The sequence below is a fragment of the Elephantulus edwardii genome, unplaced genomic scaffold (genome assembly GCF_000299155.1).
Source record: "Elephantulus edwardii isolate Elephantulus edwardi_28Jun2011 unplaced genomic scaffold, EleEdw1.0 scaffold00074, whole genome shotgun sequence".
Taxonomy (NCBI): Eukaryota; Metazoa; Chordata; class Mammalia; order Macroscelidea; family Macroscelididae; genus Elephantulus; species Elephantulus edwardii.
Window position 1 is genome coordinate 5,280,377 of NW_006399824.1, and position 25,562 is coordinate 5,305,938.

At 37.3% G+C, this 25,562-nt stretch overlaps 1 protein-coding gene across 1 annotated transcript in view; it reads right to left on the reverse strand.

Moving 5' to 3' along the window:
- Positions 1-25,562, reverse strand: part of TET1 (tet methylcytosine dioxygenase 1) — a 116,464-nt gene that overhangs the window by 47,831 nt on the left and 43,071 nt on the right. The window contains exon 2 of the mRNA XM_006889049.1: positions 25,443-25,496. Within this exon, the coding sequence (XP_006889111.1) occupies positions 25,443-25,496 (54 nt within the window). The remainder of the gene's footprint in view (positions 1-25,442; positions 25,497-25,562) is intronic.

Genomic DNA, 25,562 nt, shown 5'->3' on the forward strand with positions numbered 1-25,562 from the left:
TTCAGAGGCAGTTAATTGCATAGGAGATTGCCCATCCTTCTCCCAAAATATAATATTATATTATAAATAAGTTATTTATGTAAAAACAGCCATAAGCACATTTTGCTGCTAACTAAAATGTGGGAGGTTCAAATCCCCCAACTCTACAGAGCTAGAATCCAAATCCTGTAAACCCTAGGTACTTTTCTCCAGGTAAAGACAGGATGCAACCAATCAGAATTAACATTTACAGTGGCAATGGATGCTGTCACTTGACTCACAGCAGTTGAGCAAAGCTGTATTTGTCTCGCTCTGCATACTCAATATTTAATACTTCATTTCCACAAAATTTTATTTTTAAAAAATCATCTAATTATAAAGATACTGGTATACATGCACCTCCCCCAAGTAATTTAGACATGAGAAATTTGGGGGAGAACTTAAGCCTAGAGGAACTGGCAGAGGGCACTACCCACTTTCTCTCTAAATGCTCCTTGATACTTTTTCCTTCAAATATTGCATTTCTTATAATTCCCTAATCCTAAATAGATCAGTGAAAACTTTAGTAACACCCTAAAAACAGGCGCTTGCTGTGTAAATAGCCAGCACATCCTATTTTAATGTCTTGGCATGAGTTTGGAATCCAAGCTGGATTTTGGAAAAATGCCTTTCCCAATGGTATTTTCTTTTAACCTGCCATATATCCTAAGGACATAAATCCTAAAGACATAAATCCTAAGGACAGCATACCTTCTGTCTAAGGTATCATCTATCCAGGAAGCTGTGGTGGCACAGCCTGAAGGGGGCTCTGCTAACCCTAAAATACCCTTCTGGTGGTTGGAATCCACCAGACTCTTCATTTTTTCCAGGAGGTGAGCTGCCAGAGAGACACTGCCTATGGGTTAAAGATGGTCTACAAGCCCACAGAGCTCCTTCCAAGGAAAAGATACTGCTGACAAGATTTAATCACACTAGTTTTAAAAATAGGGCTTAAATGTTACTCAATATCTCAAGAGAATTGTCCTTTGGAATTTAATGCCGTCTTCCACAATAAAGCCCGTGAGGTTTAACTTCTTTCTATCAAGCCATCCTGATGAAATTGCTACTCCTTATGATGAAACATAATATTCAAGTAGCCTATATATCGAAGTCCACCCAGATGGCAATCAGATAATGCACGAGGTTGCAGGGAACCAATAAAGGTTCTTCTGGCTCAAATGACCTTAGTTCATTCTTCTAGTTTCCCATTGAGCGTGCAGAGAGGAGAGGGGTAAGACTAGACTATTTTAAGAACATGAGCTCCAGTAATCTTGCATATTTACTTTCCGTCAGTTTTTGGCAGATGGCGACATGCACAGAGGTATTTACACTTTCCTAAAAGAAAATCTGAGCATATTCCTCAGCCAGATCTGTAAATCATTCCTTTCTGGCTTCTTTCCCATGAGCTATTTCCTATCTTCAGAAAACAAAACTTTTCAGGAATATTTACCTTCCATTAAAGGGAGTCACAGGGAGTTCTGGTTGGTTAATGTTAAGGAATTGTGTTGTGATGCAACAGAAGGAAGGGCAATCTCCTCCCCTGTGATTTACTGCATCTGAAAACCCGCTGGAGGGTTGGTCTTGACTCCTCAATATGTCACAAAACTAACTAAGGGAATCTGACTTAGCACTGCTACCTCAAAGGCTTTCTGGTAGTTGGAATCCATCAGTGATTCTGCAGGAGAAAGATGTTAATCCCACATGATTAACAGCTTAAGAGCCCCAGTGGAAGGTTGGCTATGAGTGGGTTCTAAAATTACCATTATGAAAGTGAGAAATAACCTTTACCATGGATATGAGAACATCTAACAACAGTTTTAAAATCTTCCAAATTGTTGTGAGCCGTGGAGTTGGAACAAATCCGTAGCTGAACTCCCCAGTGGGTTTTCAGAGGCAGTTAATAGCATGGGAGGAGACTGCCCATCCTGCTCCTCAAGAGCAGCTGGGAGATTTGAACTGTAACTTTCAGATTGCAGTGCAGGTTCTTACTACTCAGCCACCAGAATTCGCTAATCTTCCTGCAATCATTATCTGTCCCTACTGCACTCTGCAACCCACTATATTTAGACTTCTGCCCTACTATTCCATTGAAATTGTGCAAAATTGACCAGTGTAATCCTAACTGAAAATTCAATGAATTTTTATGCAGGGCTAGTGTTTCACTGTTTTGATATCCACAGATCCGCTTACATTTCACCATAAGAGTAAGAAACGATAACGATAAAAATTAATGAACATAATTTAGTACAACTGTTGTTATAATGACTGCTTATCAAGTAAAAAAAAAGTGTTCTTCTAGATTCTATCTTTGTCTTCCCTGATTTCATTTCCTTTTATATTGTTTGTTACAGTTCTAGGATGGTCCATGTAACCCCCATCATATCAATCCTTTCTCAATAATTTTCCTGCTCACATATACCCGCTGGTATTCTCTTTTCCCTTCTTCTATTCTCCATTTATTTACACACTGGGTTTCTATGCCAAACTATAAACTCAATCAATAACCAGACATAGTTAATCAGCAATTATTTGAACGTAAATGACCCCTTTCCCTAAACCCACTTGATTCTGACAGTCATTTCTGAAAATTACTCACACCGTGTAAAGGCTAACTACTTACATCCCTTCTCCTCATCCTGGGTTCCTCACTCCTAGTGTTTCTTCTTCAGCACAGATTTCAGTAAATGTGTATAGAGTGCTCACCACATGCCCTAGACTCTGAGGATACAGTGATTAACAGGAGAGACAAAATATCACTTTTTCTGGAAATTGGTACATACTTGATTATTGTTGGACAGTCAAAGGGGAAATGAATACAGAAAACAGGGGACTTCATGGAAAATTAAACCTTTTTAAATTTGTTTGGTTTTTCATTATTTTGTGTGTATGTACCATCAAATTAGATGTGACTGGTACAGGAGGAGATTGCCTCTCCTTCTCCAACAGAGCATCTGGTAGATTTGAACCACGTACCTCTGGGATTGCAATGCAACTTCTTGCCATTAGGCCACCAGAGCTCTCTTGAAAAATTAAACCTTTTTTTGGAAAAAAACAATCCATTGGGTTTCTGAGTTTCAAATTCTCTCTTGAAAGAGACTGCTCATTTTTCACCTATAGAGTGGCTGGTGGATTTGAACTCTACATCTGCACAGAAACTTAAGAATCATGGAATATAAATTCAAAAAAAGGCAAGGAAAGCAGAAACCAAGACATTAAATCAGAAACCAGAAAGAAGATCTTGAAGTCCACAGTTCACAAAGATTGGTTTGAAGCAATAAAAAGTAAAATTGTGTGCACATCCATGTTTATTGTGGCTTTGTTCACAAGAGCAAAGAGTTGGAAACAACCCAAGTGCCCATCAACAAATGAATGGTGGTATAGTCACACAATGGAATACTATGTTGAGTTGAAAAACAAGAAACTCATGAATTATTATACAAAATGGGTGACCCTGGAGGAAGTTATGCTGAATGAAACAGCTCAGTCAAAAAAAGACAAATACTGCATAATTAAAGCGGGACTAACATCCGGGTTGGGAGAAACTTAGAAAAGAGGGGATAAATAATGTATACTGCATTGAAACAGATGAGGGAGAGAATTGTTTAAAAGGAGGATATATGATTAGGTATTATTGGCATAATAAGAGTCCAGAATGAAAGCTACATAGTGGAGTGGGGTGGGGGAGATTGTATAATAATGAAAGAATTTTTCTTTTACTTTTCAAAGAGAAAAGCAAACTGGAGGGAGGGATGGACGGGGAGGAAAATGTGCAACAATGAATAAATGGGGAAAAAAATCGATTTAGTAAAAAAAAAAATCACAAATTTAACATAAAAAAAGTAAATCTGAATTATTATACAACAAAGATGTAAAGATAACACAGACATGCATACAGTTTTAAATTAATATTTAAATTCTTTTAAAATGACTTGGTTTTCTAATCAGTGACTTTTCAATGAAGTTTCTCACACACCTTTGATGAATGAGTATGATCTTTAAAAACCTCTCATCTTTACCTTTCTGGAATCCTGCCAATTAAGCCTGTTCATTCATCATTTTTATGTCTGCTAACAAATGAGATGACAGCCACAGAAACTAATGAGAGTTTTAACACAAGCGATCCCAACAGGAAGAAGCCACAGCAGATGTTATACATTTGGACGTTAATAATGAAGCAACTGCTTGGTGGTTTTACTTGCAAAACGGATTTGAACAAATCCATTTGAGAATAGCAATCATGTGGACTGAAAACTAGATTAAACATGGTAGCCACAGGGCTTCTGTCAGGTAAAAACAGATTGGAGAATTATTTAAAAATGCTGCCAGGATTTTTAACAGCTCTGCACTCTACCTACAAATGGCTTTTGGAAGGCATTTTCATAATATCAAGTGTTCCAATCTATGAGCATGCTGTTGTTGTGATGAGTCTTCTCATAGCTAAGCCTCCAGAGGGTTTTTAGAGGCAGTACCTTCTTCCACAGAAAGCTGTTGGATTTGAACCACTTGCCTTTTGGAGTGCAGTACAATTTCTTACCATTAGACCAGACTCTTGGATTCTTCTCCCCTCCCTCCTTTTTTGAGATTAACAGTAAGCTTTATTGAGCTGTATCTTAGTACAGATGCTGGGGCTTGCTCATGGTGTTCTTGATGCCCAAAGCCCAAACATTCTGCCAGTTCTTCTTTAGCAGTGAAACCAGAAAGTAGACAGCCAGGTGGATGTTGTAAACAAGTTCATCATCAGTCATCTTCATATGGCAAACAGCCACTGCCAGACACAGGACCTTCTTCATCTGTAATTTGATGGTAGACTTCTCCTCGTCTCCATTTGCCACTATGTTCTCATTGCCGGTAAGCAGAGAAGGGACCTTCCCAGCCTTATTCAGGCCCAGATCTAGGATTCTTCAGATCTGCTTGATCAGGATTCAGAAGCCAAAAAGAAATCACAGTTCTTGGCCAACTTTTGACCAGCTGCTTATTCTTGTTGAATTTTTTCAGCGCTTCAATGTCCATGTGGGGGAATATCCACAGCCTTGGCTTCATCTTGGTGCTGCTGATCCCTAAGAATACACACTGAAAACTTGGGGTTTGGGGTGGACTCAACACTTTGCTGCAAATGATGGCAAAAAAATATGTTTCTAAGCACGGTTGTCAATTTAAAGTGTGAGGCAACGTGTAAGCTTGACACTCGCGAGAAGCGCTTGTCCTTCTGAGGGTCATAGTTCTTCAAACTGACCTGCAGCTCCACCGTTTCCAAAAACTTTCTGCATTTGCACTGGTTCCGGTGCAGGACTACTTGCACTGCCTCGTAGAGGATGTGGTGAGAGTTTGCTACTCATGGTTCTTGGCACACCAGTAAACAGAGAAGAGGACTCTTGGATTCTTGCAGTGATGCTTTTTAGTTTTCTTTGTTTAAGTTTTTTGTGTCCCTGAGTAGGTTTAATCTGATATATTAATGTGAACATGACCACAGCCACCAGAAGAAAGGAAATAAGGATCACAGCAAGGGAAAAAAACCCCAAACTATTGGTTAACGATCAATTTTTTTAATGTGTTTTCCTATTTTTTTTAAAAATTTTATTATATTTTCGTGTGTGCCGTCAAATCAGATCTGACTGGTACAGGAGGAGATTGCCCCTCCTTCTCCAGTAGAGCATCTGGGGGATTCGAACTGCATACCTCTGAGACTGCAGTGTGGCTTCTTGCCACTAGGCCACTCTCGATGATTTTTTTTTAATTAAACTGCTATGTTTGTCTGGCTTTGCTATCTGAGTTTTAGGTGAGCTTCATAGAAGTGGAATCTTCAATATTCTTGTCTGTTTCCTATGTTCTCAAATTATTGATTATTTAAAAAACCTGAGTACTGAGGTTGTTTTCTGGTTGCCAGACCTTCAGGTTTTACTTTTAAAAAATTACTTATTTTAGTTATTTACATCTTCTCTTGATTGAAGACGAAACAGTCAGTGTGGCCAGTTGTAACTTTTATCACTATCACATGCTTCAAAGAAGTAGCTTCGTCTTTTTCTTTCTTTCTTCTTCTTCCTTGTTATGTACGGTTGAGTTGCATCTGATTGGCACAGGAAGAGAATGTTCCGCCGGTGGATTCGAACCCTGCGTCTTCGGTACTAGCTTCTAATCTTTTTTATTGTTTCTGCTTCTGTTTTCTAATCCGTTTATATCTGCTGTGATCCTTATTTCCTTTTCTTTTGATGGCTGTGGTCACCATGTTCACAAAAAATTTCCAGACCTTTCTTCCTTTCTGATGTGTTCAATACCTGAGGTGTTACTTTCCCAAATGGTTCATTCTCCCTAGCATTTTGATATTGTTTTCTAGTTCTATAGCCTATGTTAGAGAAGATGCTTCGTATTCTTTTGATCAATTGTATTTACTGAGACTTACTTAGTCATCTACTCAAGAATAATACATGGGCTTTGTAGAAGAATGTGTCCTGCCCTGCTGTTGGATAATATGTTCTATATAGTCCATGAGGTTGAGTTGCTTAATTATTGTTTAGATTTTCTGGTTATTCAGTTCATCATTTAAATTAATCTTCAACTTGATAAATAAAGAAAAGAGGGCCCAATAAATCTTGAAGAAGGAAAAACTAAGGAACGTCATCACATCTGCATATGTGAAAACTTACTACACAGCCACCACTATTATTAAAAGGCCTGGGACTGGTTCAAATGATGTACAGAAGAGATGAATGGAATAATATCAGGCAGTAGATCTCCAACATTGTCAAAAATCAATACACTAGGGAAGAAATAGTTACCTTGTTCCCATGGAGCTAGTTATCCATTTCCAGACCCAAGATCTATACTTCAAACCACTCACAAAAATGAACTGAAATAAGACCAAAGACCTAAACCTCTTTAAAAAAAAATCTATAGAATTCTTAGAACAAAATTAGTTCTTTTACCAGAGATGGGAGTGCAGGAAAGGGGGTTTCACTTTCTAGATATGATACAGTGGTTATTTCTGGTAATGGAAAAGGCAATACTAAAGACATTTGAAGTCTGGACAACGAAACTTAATACCTGAGATTAGGATCTAGTGGGAACAATTCCTTAAAAATGGTGTTCTGGTTTGTTATAAATGTAACAAATGCTATCAAACTACTAACAGCTGCAATGGCAAAAAGAGTACTCAGTATTACATCATTAAATATTTCTGCATTGAGGAAGAAGACATAAGCATACAATTTAGCCAAAAACACAAAAGGGAAATAATTCAAAGGGTGAACTCATGAGAAAGAAGAGTGGTATTTTGAAGTGGCAAAAGGAAACCAATTGATCAGCAATAGATTTGAAATAGAAAAAACCAACTAAACTAATAGATGAAATAAACCCCTTTATTTACCACACAACAAAGCCACCACCTGCATTATGATATTGGAAAAATATGAAGCAGTGGAATCCCTCAAAGCTGCCATACTGTAATTGATTTGCATTCAGCTTATTCTACATACCTCATTATGCCTCTGGTTTGACTAGTTACATGACAGACACACCAGAGGTCTGTCTTGTATTATATGCTGCAATACAAAACTCTTCTTGCACACGCTTAGCCCTTAAGTAAGTTATGAACTGGCCATCTGTGTTTTCTGCTTAAGCTGCTGAGAGGATCTCATGGTTAAAAGAGAATTTGAAGGGCATACAGGCCACCTACTCATGCCAGGTATGAGCTTGCTAAATAACATCTATACTAAGTGATTCAGCAACTAAGTGTCTAAAGTAACATTAGCTCAATGTTTTGTTACCTACACTTTGACCTATCAGTCTTACCGTTAGCCCTTGGAGGCTGAGCTATGAAATTAGGACAGTCACTTTTAATTGGTCCTTCAGTAAAGAATTGTAGCTATACAGACAAATAGCTGAAGTCACTAGTGATGAAATTAAATAAAAAAGAGGTAAAAGCAAGTTCCCGAAGATAGTAGAATTCTAGTAAATATATGTACGTAGTCTTTTTGCTAAGAAGGAAGCACTTAAGGTCAAGTGCTTGTGAATTTCACCTCAAGTTTTTTTGCATATTGGAGCCAAATATTGACATCACGTAGCTTTTACATTGAGAAAAAGTGAAAATGTATGAAGCAAATTGGTTTTCCATTCAACAGTTCATACACATGCTTTGCGACACTTGATTGCAATCTCTAAATTATAACAAGACTCTTCCCATGTCCTCCATTTACCCCAAAAATAATACTAAACAAACACTTAAAAAAATGTATTGTCTTGAAACAGTAATGATTAGCAAGCTACCTCAGTTAGAGAATTTAAAAGGAAAGAGAGCTAACTGCAATGACGTTTCCTAGATGGGATCGTGGACGCAGAAAATGCACCCGCAGTAAAATTTGAATAAGATGTTTAAAACCGTTTGGTGGATTTAAAATAATTTGAAAATGGAAAAAGAATCTCTAAACTTACCATAATCTAAACTTCCTATCTGCAAGTATTACACCTTGCTTTTTCTAGCAACCATCTTTCTCACTTTATTCTTCCTCACACTACACATTTCAGCTCTATACTTAAACTGTAAATACTTTATTGTGTTTAAGTTGAAAGTTTACACAGCAAATTGCTTCCTAATCTCATTACATGATTCCACCTGTTTTTAATGATACTTGAATGATGTGTCCTTCTCATTCATCCTATTCTGGTTGTACTATTTCAAGTACTTTGTCACCTAACCTTGTCATCTTTGGCTTAGAGTAAATTTCTTTTATCATTGTACATGACTTTTCTATAAGTGCATTCCTTATGAGCAAAGGTGCTGTGTAGCTAATAAGTGACCTTAGAGGACATTTTTTCAAAGATTTAATATCTTTCATATGCTGCATATAATGTCTAGAAGTCAGTCTATGCCTCTTAAGAGTTTTAATTCTCCTAGCAACAATAGCAAAGCTCAACAGGGCATCAAACAAATGCTGGTGAGGTTGTGGAGATTGGAACTCTTATTCAATGTTAGTGAGAATGTAAAATGGTAAGGTCACAATGGAAGGCAGTATGGCACTTTCACTAAAAAGTGGAAATTGAAATACCATTAGACCCAGAAATTTCATTACTGTGAACATACCCTAAAGAAACCAGAGCCATGACTCAAACAGATGTATGTACACCCATGTTTATTGTTGCATTATTCACAGTAGAAAAGAGATGGAAGCAACCCCAGTGCCTATTAACAAATGAATGGAAATATGGAACACTGTGCAGTACTGAAATATTAACCAACATGGGTAACCATGGAGGACTTTATGCTGAGTGAAATATCTCAGTCACAAAAGGACAACAATAAGCAACAAATGCTGGCGAGGTTGTGGAGAAACTGGAACCCTTATTCACTGTTGGTGGGTGTGTAAAATGGTGCAACCACTGTGGAAGGCAGTATGGCGCTTTCTCAAGTTGCAAATAGAGATACCATTTGACCCAGCAATTCCACTACTGGGAATATACCCCAAAAAAGACCATAACTGACATCCAAGCAAATACACACACATCCATGTTTATTGTGGCTTTCCAATTGCAAGGAGTTGGAAACAACCTAAGTGCGCATCAACAAATGAATGGATAGAGAAGCTGTGGTATATTCGCACAATGGAATACTATGATGCATTGAAAAACAAGGAACTCATGCAATATTATTCAAAATGGGTGACCCTGGAGGACATTATGCTGAGTGAATTATCTCAGTCACAAATGGACAAATACTACATAGTGCCATTGTTGTAAAACAGGACTGTCCTTGGGGTTGGGGAGAGACTAAGAAAGATGGATTCAATAATGTATACTGCATTGAAACAGATGAGGGAGAAACTGTTTAAACGGGATATGTGATTAGGTATATTTGTCATGACAGGAGTCTAGAGTGAAGGCTACCTGGTGGAGTGGACCTACAGGGGGAGGGTTTGTAAAACAATGAAAGAATTTTTCTTTTACTTTTCCAAGAGGGTAGTAGTGTACTAGGGAGAAGGTTAGGAGGGGAGAAAAGTGCAACAACAAATGAATGGAAATCCAAAGTCTCTGTAAATTTTTACTGAAATTAATAATAAATTTAATTTTTTTTTTTAAAAAGGACAAACACTGCATAACAATGCTGTTATAAAATAGGACAGACATGGGGTGCTGGGGAGAGAATGGGGAAAAAGAGTGGATAGATAATGAACACTGCAGTAGGGCAGATGAGGGGAAGAACTGTCCGAAAGGAATATATAATTATGCATTATTACCTGCTGAAAACAATCTGGAATAAAGGCTGCTTTTTTTTAATTTTTTTAAAATTTTTTTTATTATTTTATTATTTTGTGTGTGTGTACTGTCAAATCAGATCTGACAGGGGGAGATTGTCCCTCCTTTCCCGGCAGAGCATCTGGTGGATTTGAACCGTGCGCTTCTGGGATTGCAGTGCAGCTTCTTGCCACTAGGCCACCAGAGCTCCCCTTAAAGGCTGCTTTGAGTAGTGGGTTTAGGCAGAGGAAGAAAATATGAAAACAATATGCAAAAAATATTTCGCATTTCTCTCACATTCTCCAAGAATCCATCCATCAAACTCCTAACCAGAACATTGGACAGTAGCAGCCATCTTTGGTTTGTGTCTTTGTTTAATTCCATTAAGAGCCCTGTCTTCTCTGAGTATTTGTTTTCTTCTTTCTTTTATTACAGGTGAATAGAGACCAATAGATACTTTATAAATGATCTTTCACCAAGAACCCCAACTCATTTGGAAGTCGAATATGCACTTTGTGAATTCCATTATTAACCAAGATGTCCCACAGGACTCTTGTCCTAACTTCTTCAAACATAGAAAAATGAATCTTGTAAAGGTGATAGTATCTACATCTGTGTCCCGTGTGGTTTATTATATTTAAGGACACACAAACAAAAGGAGTGAGTCCCCTCTACAACTTTCGGCATTTACCAAAGTTCACAGAGTTTCTGGAGGCATTATGTGTAGGAAGTGGATGCCACTCCTACTTCATTCTTAGTCATTGTCCAGCTCTCTGATGCATAGTCATTGAGAACATCAGGGCCTGGATCAGGTGCACCTTAGTCTTTAGATTGAAATCATTGCTCCTCCGTACTTTGGAGATGTCCCTGGCAGCAGTCATGCATATTTTTTGGTTACTGGTGTGGTATTTATAAAATTACCAAAGACATCTTTTTCTCTTTTTTCTTTCTTAGTGATATCACATTCAATGACACTATTTCCATTACCAAAAAATTTGGGTTTTTTGGTAATAGGAACTTAGAAATATACACTTGTGTCTGCTATTGTCTTATGGAGCTCTGGTGAAATAATGGGTAAGGAGGAGCTGTGCTGCCAGTACAAATCCACCTAGTTCTAGTACACCAGCTGCTTGCAGAAAGATAGGAAAATTATTATGTCCTGTGTATTATAATCCCATGCAATTATAATCTTGGAAAATCCCCTGGAGGGTCAACTATGAGTTGGTTCAAACTCAATGGCACAATGGCACATAGCAATAACTACTAACTCCTCAACAACTGACCTAAGACTATGCTCTTAAAGTTTCTATAACATCCTTTTCTCCTACACTTCCCAGTAATTTGCAATGAGTATTTGTCTCTGTATATATCATCTATTGTTGTCTTCTTATAAAAGGCTGATCAAATAATGTTAGTCCTTTTGGGACAGCATGCCTACTATATTCAACATTAAGAGATGTATGGAGGCCTCCTCACTACTCTGTAAGGTGTATAGTATTCCACAGTGTGTACATATCACATTTCTACGCTGATAAATATGAATGTTAATACATTAATCAGATGGACACTTGAGTTTCTTGCCCCCTCCCCAGTATGAATAATGCTGTCTTTGTATATGTCTATTTACATCACTAGCTTTAGATCTCCAGAGTAGGATTTTAACACAAGAGTTATCAAAGGACTATAGAAAGGGTAATTATTAAAGAATGCAAATATAACTAGCATGGCAAAATGAAGGGGGAAAAAAATCACAGGACTAAAAAGAGAAGATGTGTAATCTCATAATGGAAAAACTTTATAATTTTGGGGAATAGGGCCAGTGTAAAATGGTATAACTACAACGGGAAATTGTTTGGCAAATATTTAAACATTAAGCCTCTATCTACTCAGTGATTCCACGCAACTATATTGCTTTAGTTATGTAATGTTGAGTCGAAACAGATTTTCAGAGACAGTAAATTACACTGAAAAGCAAACAAGGTCCACAGAAACTTATATATTCATGAACATCTATAGTGTGGTATGTTCTTTCTTTTTTAAAATTTTTTAGAATTTTATTATTTTTGTGTGTGTATTGTCATCAAATACACTGAGATTGTCCCTCCTTCTCCAGCAGAGCATCTGGTGGATTTGAACCATGCGCCTCTGGGATTGTAGTACGGCTTCCTGCCACTAGGCCACCAGAACTCCCTTAATATGTCTGTGTGTTGGGGGGGGTATACTCTTACAATGAATATTACTCAGCAATAAAAATGGCTGACAAATTACAACTTGTATGAATCTCCAAATTATTGCCAAGTACCGTAACAATTCAATAAGGAGTGAAGATGCAACCCTAATATTTCTTATAAGGAGGTAAAATGGAACAACTGCTTTGTAAAGAGATCTGATAGCTATTTAAGGTTAAATGTATAGTTACCATTTGACATAAGACTTGGCATATCTTGAAGTTGTCCACAGAATAAAATTTGTTCCTAAATGTGCATCACAATACTGGTGACAATAGTTGTGGGCTTATTTCATTTTTCTAAATTAAGAGAGAAATCAAATTTCAATCAACTGTTTAGTGAATGAATAATCGAGATACTACCCATACAATGAAATATTATTCGGCCATAAAATGGAATTCAGTATTTATACCTGCTATAATAGGGGAGGATCTTAAAAATCTATTGAGAGAAATAAGTTATATGCAAAAGGTCATACATATGTGGCATGATTTTATGCCATATATTAAAACTCCAGAAAAGATAAATGAACAGAAGTTTAATTAGGTTAATTAGTAGTTCTTCAGGTCATGGGGTAAAGAAGAGATTTAGAGGAATTAGACTCTTCCAATAAAGGAACATTCTTATTTCTTCAGAGTATTGGTTAGATAGAGATGGGGGCCAAATAAAAAATTAGCTATCTAAAATGGGAGAGATTAAGGCATGGAGATGACCCCCCTTTGTTATTTTCTAGAAGTTGGAGACCAGGAAGGAGTCCTCAGAACAAAGAAACACTTCATGGTCCAAAATCAGGAAAGGAGTGCAAAACAGATCATTTGGGAAACAGAGCTTTATGAGGAGGAGTGTTGCATCAAGATAGGAGGAAGACTCATCAACAGCCTACGATATGCAGATGACACAACTTTGCTTGATGAGACTGAAGAAGGCCTGAAGTGCTTGTTGCACAAGGTCAAGGACTAGTCTTCAATATGGATTGAAGCTCAACATGAAGAAGACAAAGATTCTCACCACTGGGCCAATTGGCAGCACCATGATAGATGGAGAAGAGACTGAAGTTGTTAGCAATTTCAGCTTGCTTGGATCCACAATCATCACTCTTTAACACCAGCAGTCAGGAAATAAAAATATGAACTGCATTGGGAAAATCTGCTGTTATAGACCTCTCTAAGGTGCTGAAAAGCAACGATGTCAGTCTAGAGACTAAAGTGTGCCTAATCCAGGCCATGGTCTTCACAATTACTTGTTAGGTTTCAGAGAGCTGGACAATGACTAAAGATGACAGAAGAATCTATGCCTTTGAGTTGTGATGCTGAAGAAGGGTCTTGAACATACATACCATGGACTGCCAAGAAAACAAATAAATCTATCTTGGAGAAGGTGAAACCAAGTCTCTCCTTGGAAGCTCCATCTAACATACTTTGGGCACATGGCTAGGAGAGAGAGTAGTCCTTGGAGAAGGACATCATGCTTGGAAGGGTGGAGGGACAGCGCAGGTGAGGAAGACACCCTGATGAGACGGAATGATACAGTATGTGGGGCAGTAGTGAGACTGGCTCAGAAACAGCTACTGTACATAGGGTCACTATAGGCTGCAGGCAACTGAATGGAACATAACAACATACTATATTGGTTGTTATTTATTTAAGAGGCTTTTTTTAAAATTTAAGATTATTTATGAGAACAATATTGTTTTAAAAATCCTTGGGTGCAGTAAATTTAAGCTTCTTGTTTAGAGTTAACAAGTCCTCAGGGAGGGTCTTTGTTATTTAAAAGTCAGTTATTATTATATTTTGGAGGCACACTCTTCTAAGAGGTAGAGCACTGAGGAAACCTGAGGTTGCTGTGATGCTACTGGGGTGTCAAATGGTATAACGGTTACCCAGGGAAGACAGTGTTTGGTGGAGTTCCCAGTTTAAGACAGGTTTGGAAGCAAGAATCACATCCATTTCCTAAACAACATGCCTCTGGAAACTATATGAACTTTGAGAAATGACAATAGTTAGAGAAAGGCTTCAGGTCTTTTGTTCATAGATAGGGTCGCTATGCAATCAACAAGTAGTTGGAGCTATTAAAGAGAATTACAATTACAATTACAATTAATTGTAGAAAAGTCAAACCTAACTCACAGTGATTTTTATCGTAGGTGCTTGGAGAGAGAGATTGATTAGGAAGATGCATAAGAGAGCTTTCTGGCAAAAATGTTTATTGTCTTAACATACATTTCCAAAATTTAGTTTATCAAGGTTTCAGTGCCTTATTCTGTGTAAATTATACTTACATGAAAACTAAATGGGGTAATGGATCCACAAGACCACAATTAAAGAGAAAGTTAACATGCTGTGGAAAAATGTAAGCAATATTGCTTTTAAAAAATGAACTTTAGACATTATCAAATAGAAATCTAATTTTCAACATTTTTCAAAATTTTCAATAAAATATCATCAACAAGACTAATGGAAGGTTATAAAATTAGTGGATATATCTGCATCTTTACTATATTTATATATGTGTATTTTGATGGTATCAGGAGAGATATTCTCTTTCTCTTACTTATCAGGTTGGTGCAGTTAAAAGAAGAGGGAAATGGTAGTGTAACTTTCACTTTTTCTTTACATATATTTATATTTCTAAGATTTTTCTGTTTTATAACTTTAAAACCACTTAAAAATGCATTCATTAGTTATCTTTTCAGATTGTACTGATTCATGTTCTTTCTCATGCTTCAGACATTTTTATTATACTTTGATAGTGATCATCAGCTGTACATAGAGTCATAAATATAATTTTGTTTCTGAAGGTATTTTTTTTCAAAGCTGAGTCACAGTTTATTGGTAAATACATGGTTACAATGAAAATAATAATAAATTCACTTGAACAGGAGGTAATAAATCAAAAGAATAAATGCTTGCTGATCATGAGAAAATCTGTGGCCATTGGGACTGTCTCACAGAAATCCAAAATCACCCAGGGGCCAGACCATAAGGTCCTCTTATTAACCCATACAGAACAGGTCCATCGTATCCAGAATCTGTAGCATTCTGTAGATTATCACCTTCTAACCAGCCATGACCCATTGGAACCTTTGGATATCATAAAAATGTAGACTAAGATTTTCTGCAAAAATAATATCTGAATTTTTAATTGTAGGCTCCACTGATGGTCCAGAACAGATGACACCACCACCGATGTATTCAAATGCACAATGAGTTATAAAGCCATACTGAACAGTATAGCCAAGTCAGAAGGTTTTTCCCAGAACACTACGAAGCATAGTTCTATGTAGATTCTGCCACCACTTGCCGTAGGTCTGTTCTACAATACACTTAATTGTTAAGCTTGCAAAGCCTCCAGGAAAAAAACATCTATGGAATGTACCAAAGAATATCTTGAAGATCCATGGTTTCAGGATTCCTAAGGCCCCAAATAACTCATTTGACCCTCACCCACGACTTGAGTAAGCCTTTCTCAGCTCAAAGGTATTTTTTAAAAATTTGCCTCCTATCTGGTTTATTCACAAATCTTATTTTCTTCAAAGTTACTTGGTGCTAAATTAGAAAATTAATTGGCCCTGAATAATATTTTGTGTTACTCTACTTACCTCCGCCAAATTTCTCTAAATTGGGGGTATTCTCTTGCATTAAGTTCCAGGTAAGGTAGGTATGTGGGAGAGATAAAAGCAATATAAGGAAGAAATGAAACCATGTCACATTCCTTTGAAATATAGTAATGGAGAAACCAGGCTGACCATCTTAACTAATGCTCAGTAAAGGAACAATTAGACACACACCATGTACCTTCTGATAGACACTGACCTCATAAAATCACAGCCTTGGAAACTCTTGGAAATAGTTAACTCCATCCCATAGGGTTACTAGGACTGGGAAGGCCTAATCTGTAGAGTTGGTGCTATTAACCCCAAGATGGGAATTCTCTGGTGTAGCAACAGCTCATCAGATAAAAAATAAGAAATCTCCTCCTGAATAGCTTCTGGAAGCCCACTGGAGGATCAGTTATGAGTTAGTTCTGATAAGATGGAAATGTTTTATTATTTAAAGTCACTATGAGTTGGAAGTGACTCAAGCCTACTATGGTGGGCTTGGGTCTGGTTTTGAGGTACAATATGGAAGTGTAATATATATAATCGTGTAATAAGTGGATGGGTATCCTGGCAGATGGTGGAGCAGGGTAATAAGTGGGTAAAGACACATGTGCCAAGGGCAGGGACAACACTGATACGAATAGTTAACTCCACAATAAGGGATATATCTTTCACTTTTCTGTAAAATGCTAGACTGTCTGATACTTCTCTAAATCTGAACATTCAGATTAATACAGACTGGGAAGAAGGATTGGCCATCCACTTCTGAAATAGCAGGCCTCCGAAAACCCTACGTACAACAGAACACATTTAGATAACAGAAACGGCAAAGGAGGTTGAGTTTTCAAGTATGGAAACACAAAGGAAGAGGAACAGTTGTAAGCAGACACTAGTGACTGGGACATGGAATGTGAGAACCATGAATGTAGGAAAATTAGATATTGTTAAGGAAGAAATGGAAAGCATAAATATTGACATACTAAGCATTGGGGAGATGAGATGGACTGGAATGGGACATTTTGAGTCGGATAACCATACGATATATTACTCTGGAGATGAAAAGGTGAGGAAAAATGGAGTTGCTTTCATAGTTAAAAAAAGTCATTGCTAGATCCATCTCGAAGGACAATATTGTGAGTGACAGGATAATATCCATACGCATACAAGGAAGGCCAGTGAATACCACTATCATTCAGATATATACACCAACAACCAGAGCCAAGGAAGAGGACATAGAAGATTTTTACCAACTTTTAAAGTTGGCACAGGACAGAGCAGAGTTTAGGGATGTTGTACATAGGGTCGCAAGCGACTTGACAGCACATAACAACAACAACAACAACAACAACAACATGTTTATTAGTGAGCAAACCTCTAATAAATACAAAATGAGAGACATTTTTTGCTGTACAGATTATTAGGATAATTAGTGACATTTAAATAAGGTTCTTACAACTAGATTAAAGTATTCTATTAATGTTAATTTTTGGATTTTGATCACTTTATAGTGATTTTTCTTTTCCATTTCATGTTTTGGGGTATAGGTCATGTCTGAACCTTGCTCAAAGAGTTCAAGGGATAAAAATCAACAAATACTTAAGAGATGGCGATAAAATAAACTTGGCAAAATATTCATATAAGGAGAAAATGATGCATAAGGGAATATTTTACATGTCTTTCACTGTCCTCAAAGAAAAGGAGTGAACATGAAATGTTTTCCAATTTCAGAGTTTTCTAAGTTAATTAAGTCTTTAAGCAATCAAATCTGATGGGTTTCTCCCTAAACTGTCACTTGTTTATAACAGGATGTTGAGGGTTGTGTTTGTTGGGTTTTCTGACCATTGGATAGCATGCAATCAATCCAAGTAATTTTTCTTTCAGAATTATGGAGCTGAAAATGATCAGGCTTTGTTGCCAGAATACATAGTAGCTACAACTACATCCACCCACTACATGATAGAAATATTTTAGAATAAACATTGCACAATTACTTGTGGTGCCAACCAGCTGTTCCATGGAGACAGAGATGGGTGATCTCCTCTTGTGTGACTGGCAGCCCCTGAAAATCCACTGGAGGGTGAGCTTATAGCCAGTTCTAAAGCAATGGCAATTAACACCACCACAATCTGATTCAGTATTTATTGTCTGGGCTTGTTGATTTGGCAACCCCATTCATCTACCTGATACAAATTTTTTAGAATAATGAACCATTTTGATAATACACAAACAAAGGCAATATAATATGAGAAATTTTGTGGGGAAATACGGTTCACATACAGGGTACTAACACAATCAGGAAGTGATCAAATGTAAAAGGCTTTAAATAAGCCTTGGCTAACCACATCAAATTTCTAATGCGAAAGTCTAACCTGCACTACCAATTACCTTATTATTCCCTATAAGTGAGGGTTAAACTAGGCTTCATGGATGAACTGATAGAATTCACATTTGATATGGCTTCCAATTATATTAATCTGCAAGGTTCCCCAAAACTTTTCTTTCAAGCTAATGATAAGTGCTTTCTCACAGCTCTAGAAATACCACCTTTTTCTTTTATGCAGTGAACCAAGTATATCTTCTGAGTTCCTATTCTGCTACCACCTGGTATAGACACTGCAGAACAGTTAGATCTGAGTCTATCTGGAGGCATTCCAGTATCCAGTCTGTAATTTTTAATAAGTTGTCAATTTATTTGAGCAATAAATAGTATTGAATAACTAAAGATACCATTTGACGCAGCAATTTCACTACTGGGAATATACCCCCAAAAGACCATACTGACATCCAAGCAGATATATGTACACCCATGTTTATTGTGGCTTTGTTCACAATAGCAAGGAGTTGGAAACAACCTAAGTGCCCATTAACAAACGAATGGATAGAGAAGCTGTGGTACATTCACACAATGGAACACTATGCTGCATTGAAAAACAAGGAACTCATGCAATATTATTCAAAATGGGAGACCCTGGAGGACATTATGCTGAGCAAAGTATCTCAGTCACAAAAGGACAAAAACTGCATGGTGTCACTGTTGTAAAACAGGACTGACCTCGGGGTTGGGAGGAAACTGAGAAAGATGGGTTCAATAATGTATACTGTATTTAAACAGATAAGGGAGAAAACTGTTTAAAAGGGATGTGTGATTAGGCATTTTAGTGATGACAGGAGTCCAGAGCGAAGGCTGCATAGTAGAGTGAACCTGGGGGGAGGGTTTGTAAAACAATGAAAGCATTTTTCTTTTACTTTTCCAAGAAGGTACTGTACTAGGCAGGAGAGTTAGGAGGGGAGAAAAGCACAATGATCTAGACCATGGTCTTTTTAATTATTTGTTATGCATCAGAAAGCTGGACAACGACTAAGACAATAGAAGATAAATTCTTTGAGCTGTAGTGCTCAAGAAGAGTACTGAATATACCATGGACTGCTAGGAGAACAAACAGATTCATCCTTGTGAGGGTGAAACCAGGCTGCTCTTTGGAGGCAAGGATTCTGAGGCTCCATCTGACATACTTCGGGGATGTTGCCAGGAGGGACCAGTCCTTGGAGAAGGACATCATGCTTGGAAGGGTGGAGGGACAGCACAAAGAAGACCCTGGATGAGATGGATTCCAATGTAAACAAGATTTGTGCCCTAGCACTTCATTTTTATAATAGTGAATAGTTAATATGTGCCAAATTATGTTCCTTTTTTTAAGTGTCAATATGTCATATCATGCAAATCAAGATAAGAATTTTTTCCTATTTATCAATCATTTTTATGCTCAAATGTCCCATTTTATGCCCAAATGTCTCTCAAACAAAAATGCTGCTTTTCACAAATGTTTCAAAAAAAATCCCCAAGTGTAGCTACATCTAACTACAAGTGTCCTGGCCTCTCTTGGTGAGAAGTGTGTAACCCCACCACCATTTCTCCTTTATCAGCTTCATCAAGGAAGGAAGGAAATACTGAAGACCACTGCCACAAAAAAGCAGGAAGCTGACTTAGTTTCTTTTTTTTTTAATTTCCTTTCTAAATCATCATCTTTAGAAGGATTCTATGCTCCATCAACTGATATTTCTCTCTTTGTGTTCACTACTTTCTTCCAAAGAGTACTTTGATGATTTTTTATAACTAAATTGCTAAAAAATATCCCCTAATAACCGCGAAAGAGTATCTAATTACAGAATATGTCACTGTAGTCCTTTCTCAGAAATGTCCACTTAAAAAAAAAAGTCTTTAATAGATAAGCAGTTCTTACGGTGGTGGTGGTTGTTGTACTGTAGAGTCAGAAGTAACTCAAAGCTGACCCTTCAGTGGGTTTTCAGAGGCAGTTAATTGCATGGAAGATTTCTTCTGTGGAGCAGAAGGAGAATTTGAACTCCGTTCCTAAGGGACTGCAGCACAGCTTCTTGCCAGTAGGCCACCAGAGCTCCCTAGTTCCTATAGTGGTGGTCACAAATCTCTAAACGTATGTCATCTTGTTAGCTTCCTGTTGATAATCTCTCTTCTCTCATAAAGACATCATGTTAGCTCAGCTAGAAAGATGCATAATCCACTCTTGTGTGATTTACAGCTTCTGAAAACCTGCCGGAGGGTCAGCTGTGTATGAATCTGTTCCAACTCAATTGAACATAAAAGCAACAACCCATCACCCTCAGCCCATATAAAACAACTGTAAATGAATAAAAGGAGCAGAGACTCTTGCTGTATAGCTTTGTGTGTGTGTGTGTGTGTGTTGTGTTTCTTTCTTTAAAAAAAATTTCTACTAGTTATTTACAAAATTAGAACACATTGTTTTTAAGAACAAATTCTTAAAACAACTATGAGATATCATCTCACTCCAGTAAGAATAGCAACATTTAATAGAACAGCAAACAACAAATGCTGGCGAGGTTGTGGAGAAACGGGAACCCTTATTCTCTGTTGGTGTGAGTGTAAAATGCTGCAACCACTATGGAAGGATGTATGGCACTTTCTCAAAAAGTTGCAAATAGAAATACCATTTGACTCAGCAACTCCACATCTGGGAATATTCACTAAAAAAACTAGAACTGCCACCCAAGTAGTTATATGCACACCCATGTTTATTGTGGCTTTGATCACAATAGCAAAGAGTTGGAAACAACCCACGTGCCCATCAACAAATGAATGAATAGAGAAGCTCTGGTATATTCACACAATGGAATACTATGCAGCATTGAAGAACAAAGAACTCATGAAATATTATACAAAATGAGTGACCCTGGAGGACATTATGCTAAGTGAAGTATCTCAGTCACAAAAAGGGGGACTGACATAGGGATTGGGGGAAAACTAAGAAAGGATAAATTATGTATACTGCATTGAAATAGATGAGGGAGAGAATTGTTTAAGAGGAATATATGATTAGGTATTATTGTCATGACAAGAGTCCAGAATAAAAGCTATATAGTGGAGTGGACTGGGGGCTGGGGGGATTGTATAACAAGAATTTTATTTTTTTAACTTTTCAAAGAGAAAAAAGAACTAGGGGAGGGGGTGGGAAGGGAGAAAAGTATGCAACAATGAATGAATGGAAATACAAAGTCCCTGTAAACTTTCATTAAAATAAAATAAAGAACAAATTCTTTCAATTCCCTTCACCCTGCCCTCAACAAATTGTGCACATCCTCATCCCTCTGCTTCCACCCTCTCTCACTCCTCTTGGATCCTTATACTCATTCTACAATAACAGTTTTATATAATATTTATCCTTGTGGGACTGAGTTAGTTCACTCAGCATACTGCTCGCCAGTCCCTCCCAAGTTAGGTAATAATTTACTAAGTTATTGCTCCTACAAGCTGAATAGTATTCCGTTGTGTGAATGTACCATAATTTCTCAATCCATTTGTTTGTGGTTGGACATTTGGGCTATTTCCATGTTCTTGCCATGGTGAATAATGCTGTATGAACACTGGTGTACAAATCTGTTTGTGCCTCAGTTCTCATATTCTTAGGGTATATTCCAAGTAGTGGAATAGCTGGGTCATATGGAATTTCTATGTTCAGCTTTTTGAGGAAGTGCCAAACTGCTTTCCAGAATGATTGTGCTGTATAGCTTTTTATAGCTAGAATACTGGAATAGGAAATAAGTTACAGACAGAAGGAGATACATATTCTGTTACTTTCACTGGTCATTATCAACTGGAATACAGGGAGGAAAGGAGCTAACTGCTGAAATATTTCCATGCAAGGTACCGTAGAGGACTGGGTGTGGAACTGAAGTTACATACACAACATAATTTGCATTGGGTGGTGGCCATAATGGCAAGATGAAAAGGTGAGAAGTAGTGATATAACCACAGCTATGCAAGATGGTAACAGGGGGCTGGGTTGACTGCAGGTTCTTGCACTGAATTCCACTGACTTGGAACGGAGTCATAGCTGACCCTCCACCAGGTTCTCAGAAGCTGTCAGTCACACAGGAGAAGACTGCACATCCTTCTCCTATACAGCCAGCAGGATTCAAACTGCCTGCCTTAGGGACAGCAGCACAACTCATTACCACCATACCATCAGGACTCCCTTGTCACTCAAAAAGCCAAGTTCATGAATCAAGGCCTAAAATGAAGCAATCTTTATATGCTGAGACAAGTGAATTTCCAATCACATTTTTACCTTGTGAATATTTAGACCTTTACCTTAGTTAAACAGTCAAGAAAATAATTACAGCATAGCTAACATGATGTCTGTATGTGAGAGGTAGGGTTAACAACAGGAAGATAACAATGCATATATGTATAATGCCTGCATGTGACAGATACAGTTCAAAGCTGGAGGACACTCTACAGCTAGACATTTGTGACTACCAATTTTTGCTGTTTCTATTTTTGTGCCATTGATTTGAAACATATGCATAGCTGACACTCCAGTAAGTTTTCAGAGGCTCTCAATCACACAGAAGAGTGCCCATCTTTCTCCTGCAGAGCAGCCAGTGAGTTCGAACTGCTTACCCTAGGATTGGCAACACAATTCCTTACCCATCAGGCCACCAGAGCTTACTTACTGAATTAAATAGGCTTAATATCAATAAACAATGTTAAAGAACTTCAACCCCAGAAATGAGATTCTCTATTTAGCCATCACTTTTAGAGTGGCACTGAAGAAGTTACAAATTCTATATCTAATTTCCCCAATTCTAGTTTCTCCAGCCTTGGGATACTTGAAGTATTCATCCTGACAAAGAGTAAGAGGCCAAGGAGATACGATGAGCAGACGTGGAGATTACAGTCAAAGGAAGTAGACTAGAACTGTGGTATGATCTCATGATCTGTGCAAAGGGGCTGAAAACTAGAAAAGTAGACTACGTTGTAACCTGTGGGATTCCTATCATAGATTTTCTGGGTGGCCATCATCATGATTAAGTCAACACCCCAAAACCACAAACTAAAAGTTCTACTCTTTGCTTACCCTCTCTTGAAAAACACAGGCTTAGTTTTCTTCACAGCTCCTTTTCATTAGAACAATAGGAACAAGGTGCCATCGAGTCAAAGCCAACTCATAGTGACCCTACACACAGCAGATTGAAACTCTGTCCAATTCTGTGCTACTCTCACATTATAGCCCCTTTAGCATTAGACAATATCCTACACGTTTATTGTTGCCAATGCTTTTACATATCACACTCAAAAATCTAACATTTTCACTTTAGTGCAGAGAAACAAAAAGTTTTTATTTTGTATTGGACAATACAAAACATTATGCCTAACTGAAAATGAAAGACAACATATTAAATGTTAACATGGGGGTGGGGCACTTTCCCCCCTCCTCTTTTAGCCTTTTGCTAACATTGTTCAACAGTCACTGATTGTAGAAGGGAAAAAAAATTCAATTCTACTTGATGTGACAGCTGAAATCTGGTCACACACAGATAATTAAGGGGAGAATAAAAGCATCCTCTACCATGATTCCAAAAAGGCAACACGCTATATATTTACTTCTAAAATGTATCTCAGGTGACAGGATACCCACAGGCTTACAGAATAAACAGAGTTCCAATGTCCATTAAAAGGAGGAAGACCCTTTAGCTATAACATTTGGTCTACACCAGTTTCTCTATATATCTTATATCCTTTTCCATATTTAAAAAAATTCTAAGGTGTAAAAGGAATTTAATGTGTAAAATATACAGCCCAGAAAGTGAACAGATGTTAAGAAATAGAAGCAGGGGTTTTTGGTTGTTTTTTTTTTAATGATAAAGTTCTATAGACAGAAGTGGTGAGAGGGGCTTGTTAAAAGAGGTGGCATTAATATAAAGAGGGAAAGCAGAAAAAGGCTTAATTTGCCTTGAAAATAACTGTTATTCTTCTTGTCTAGGCCCAGTGAGAATCTGTGCCAAGCAAATTCATTCATTACATTGTCTAGCTCAGTGCTGACTGGGTGAGAAATATTAATACTTATGGGTCATCAAAAATGCACATAGAAATTTTGTGTAAACACAGTAAACAGAAACTGGAGGCGGTCACATCAATTAGAAAACAATGCAAGGCTTAGTCCTCCATGTCAACAACATTTACATTTACACAACCCCAGTTGGGAAAGAAATAAGGTCAAAATTTTGCCACATACATAGTTCAACATGTGGTTTCTCTTTGAGTGCTAAAACTTTATTTGCAAAAGGAAACTATGGTTTGGTAAAATATTTTAAATTAAACATTCACTGTATAATTTTAAGGACAATAATTCCATTGTTCAATGTGTGTTTTAATACATAAAATGGATTAGAAAGGTTGCTGGCTCAGGTTGCTTGCATTTATCATAGCAATATAGCACTCAAAGCCTTTAATTCGTAAGCACCTATTTGCTAAACTAAAGCTAGCCGTGAACTTTTAGTGATGCCATATGCTTTTAAATTAACCCTTCTAAATACTGTATGAAGCTCAGAATACAGATTGCTAGCTTGTGATTAAATTATGACTTTATAATTAATATAGCTATATAATGAGTTATATATAACTTATTAGGCAAACTATTGACAATAAAACATACATATCACTTCAGCACTCCAAATGCCAAAGTTAATAGTGCCTTACTCTTGAAGAGCTTTTTTTTTTGGTTCACATACTGGTGCAACATCACAAATGCAAATGCTACAAATGTGGCTACAAAGAAAAACAAATTTTATTCACAGCATTTTGCATAGAAACTTTTCTTACTGCAGACTTGTGTGAAGTTGAAAATAAAGGATGCCCAAAAGAGCACAATATGCATGACATTTTTAAAAAGCAAAAATATTTTCATTGCATGGAAATGCATTTATCAGGTGAAAATATGCTAAAATACACATCCCTTATACTCTAAATTTATGCCCAAGTGGCAGCAGAACCTATATAAAATGGAGAAAAATGAAATAGTATTTAATCAATAGCTGATTACCTTTGAAACTTTGGGCTTCTTTTCTCTCGGGGGCCTCTTGTTTTCCTTTATAACCTAAAAAAAAAATTAAAAAAAAAATCAAATTGCAAAATGAGCCTCTGTTTAAGGACAAAAATAGCT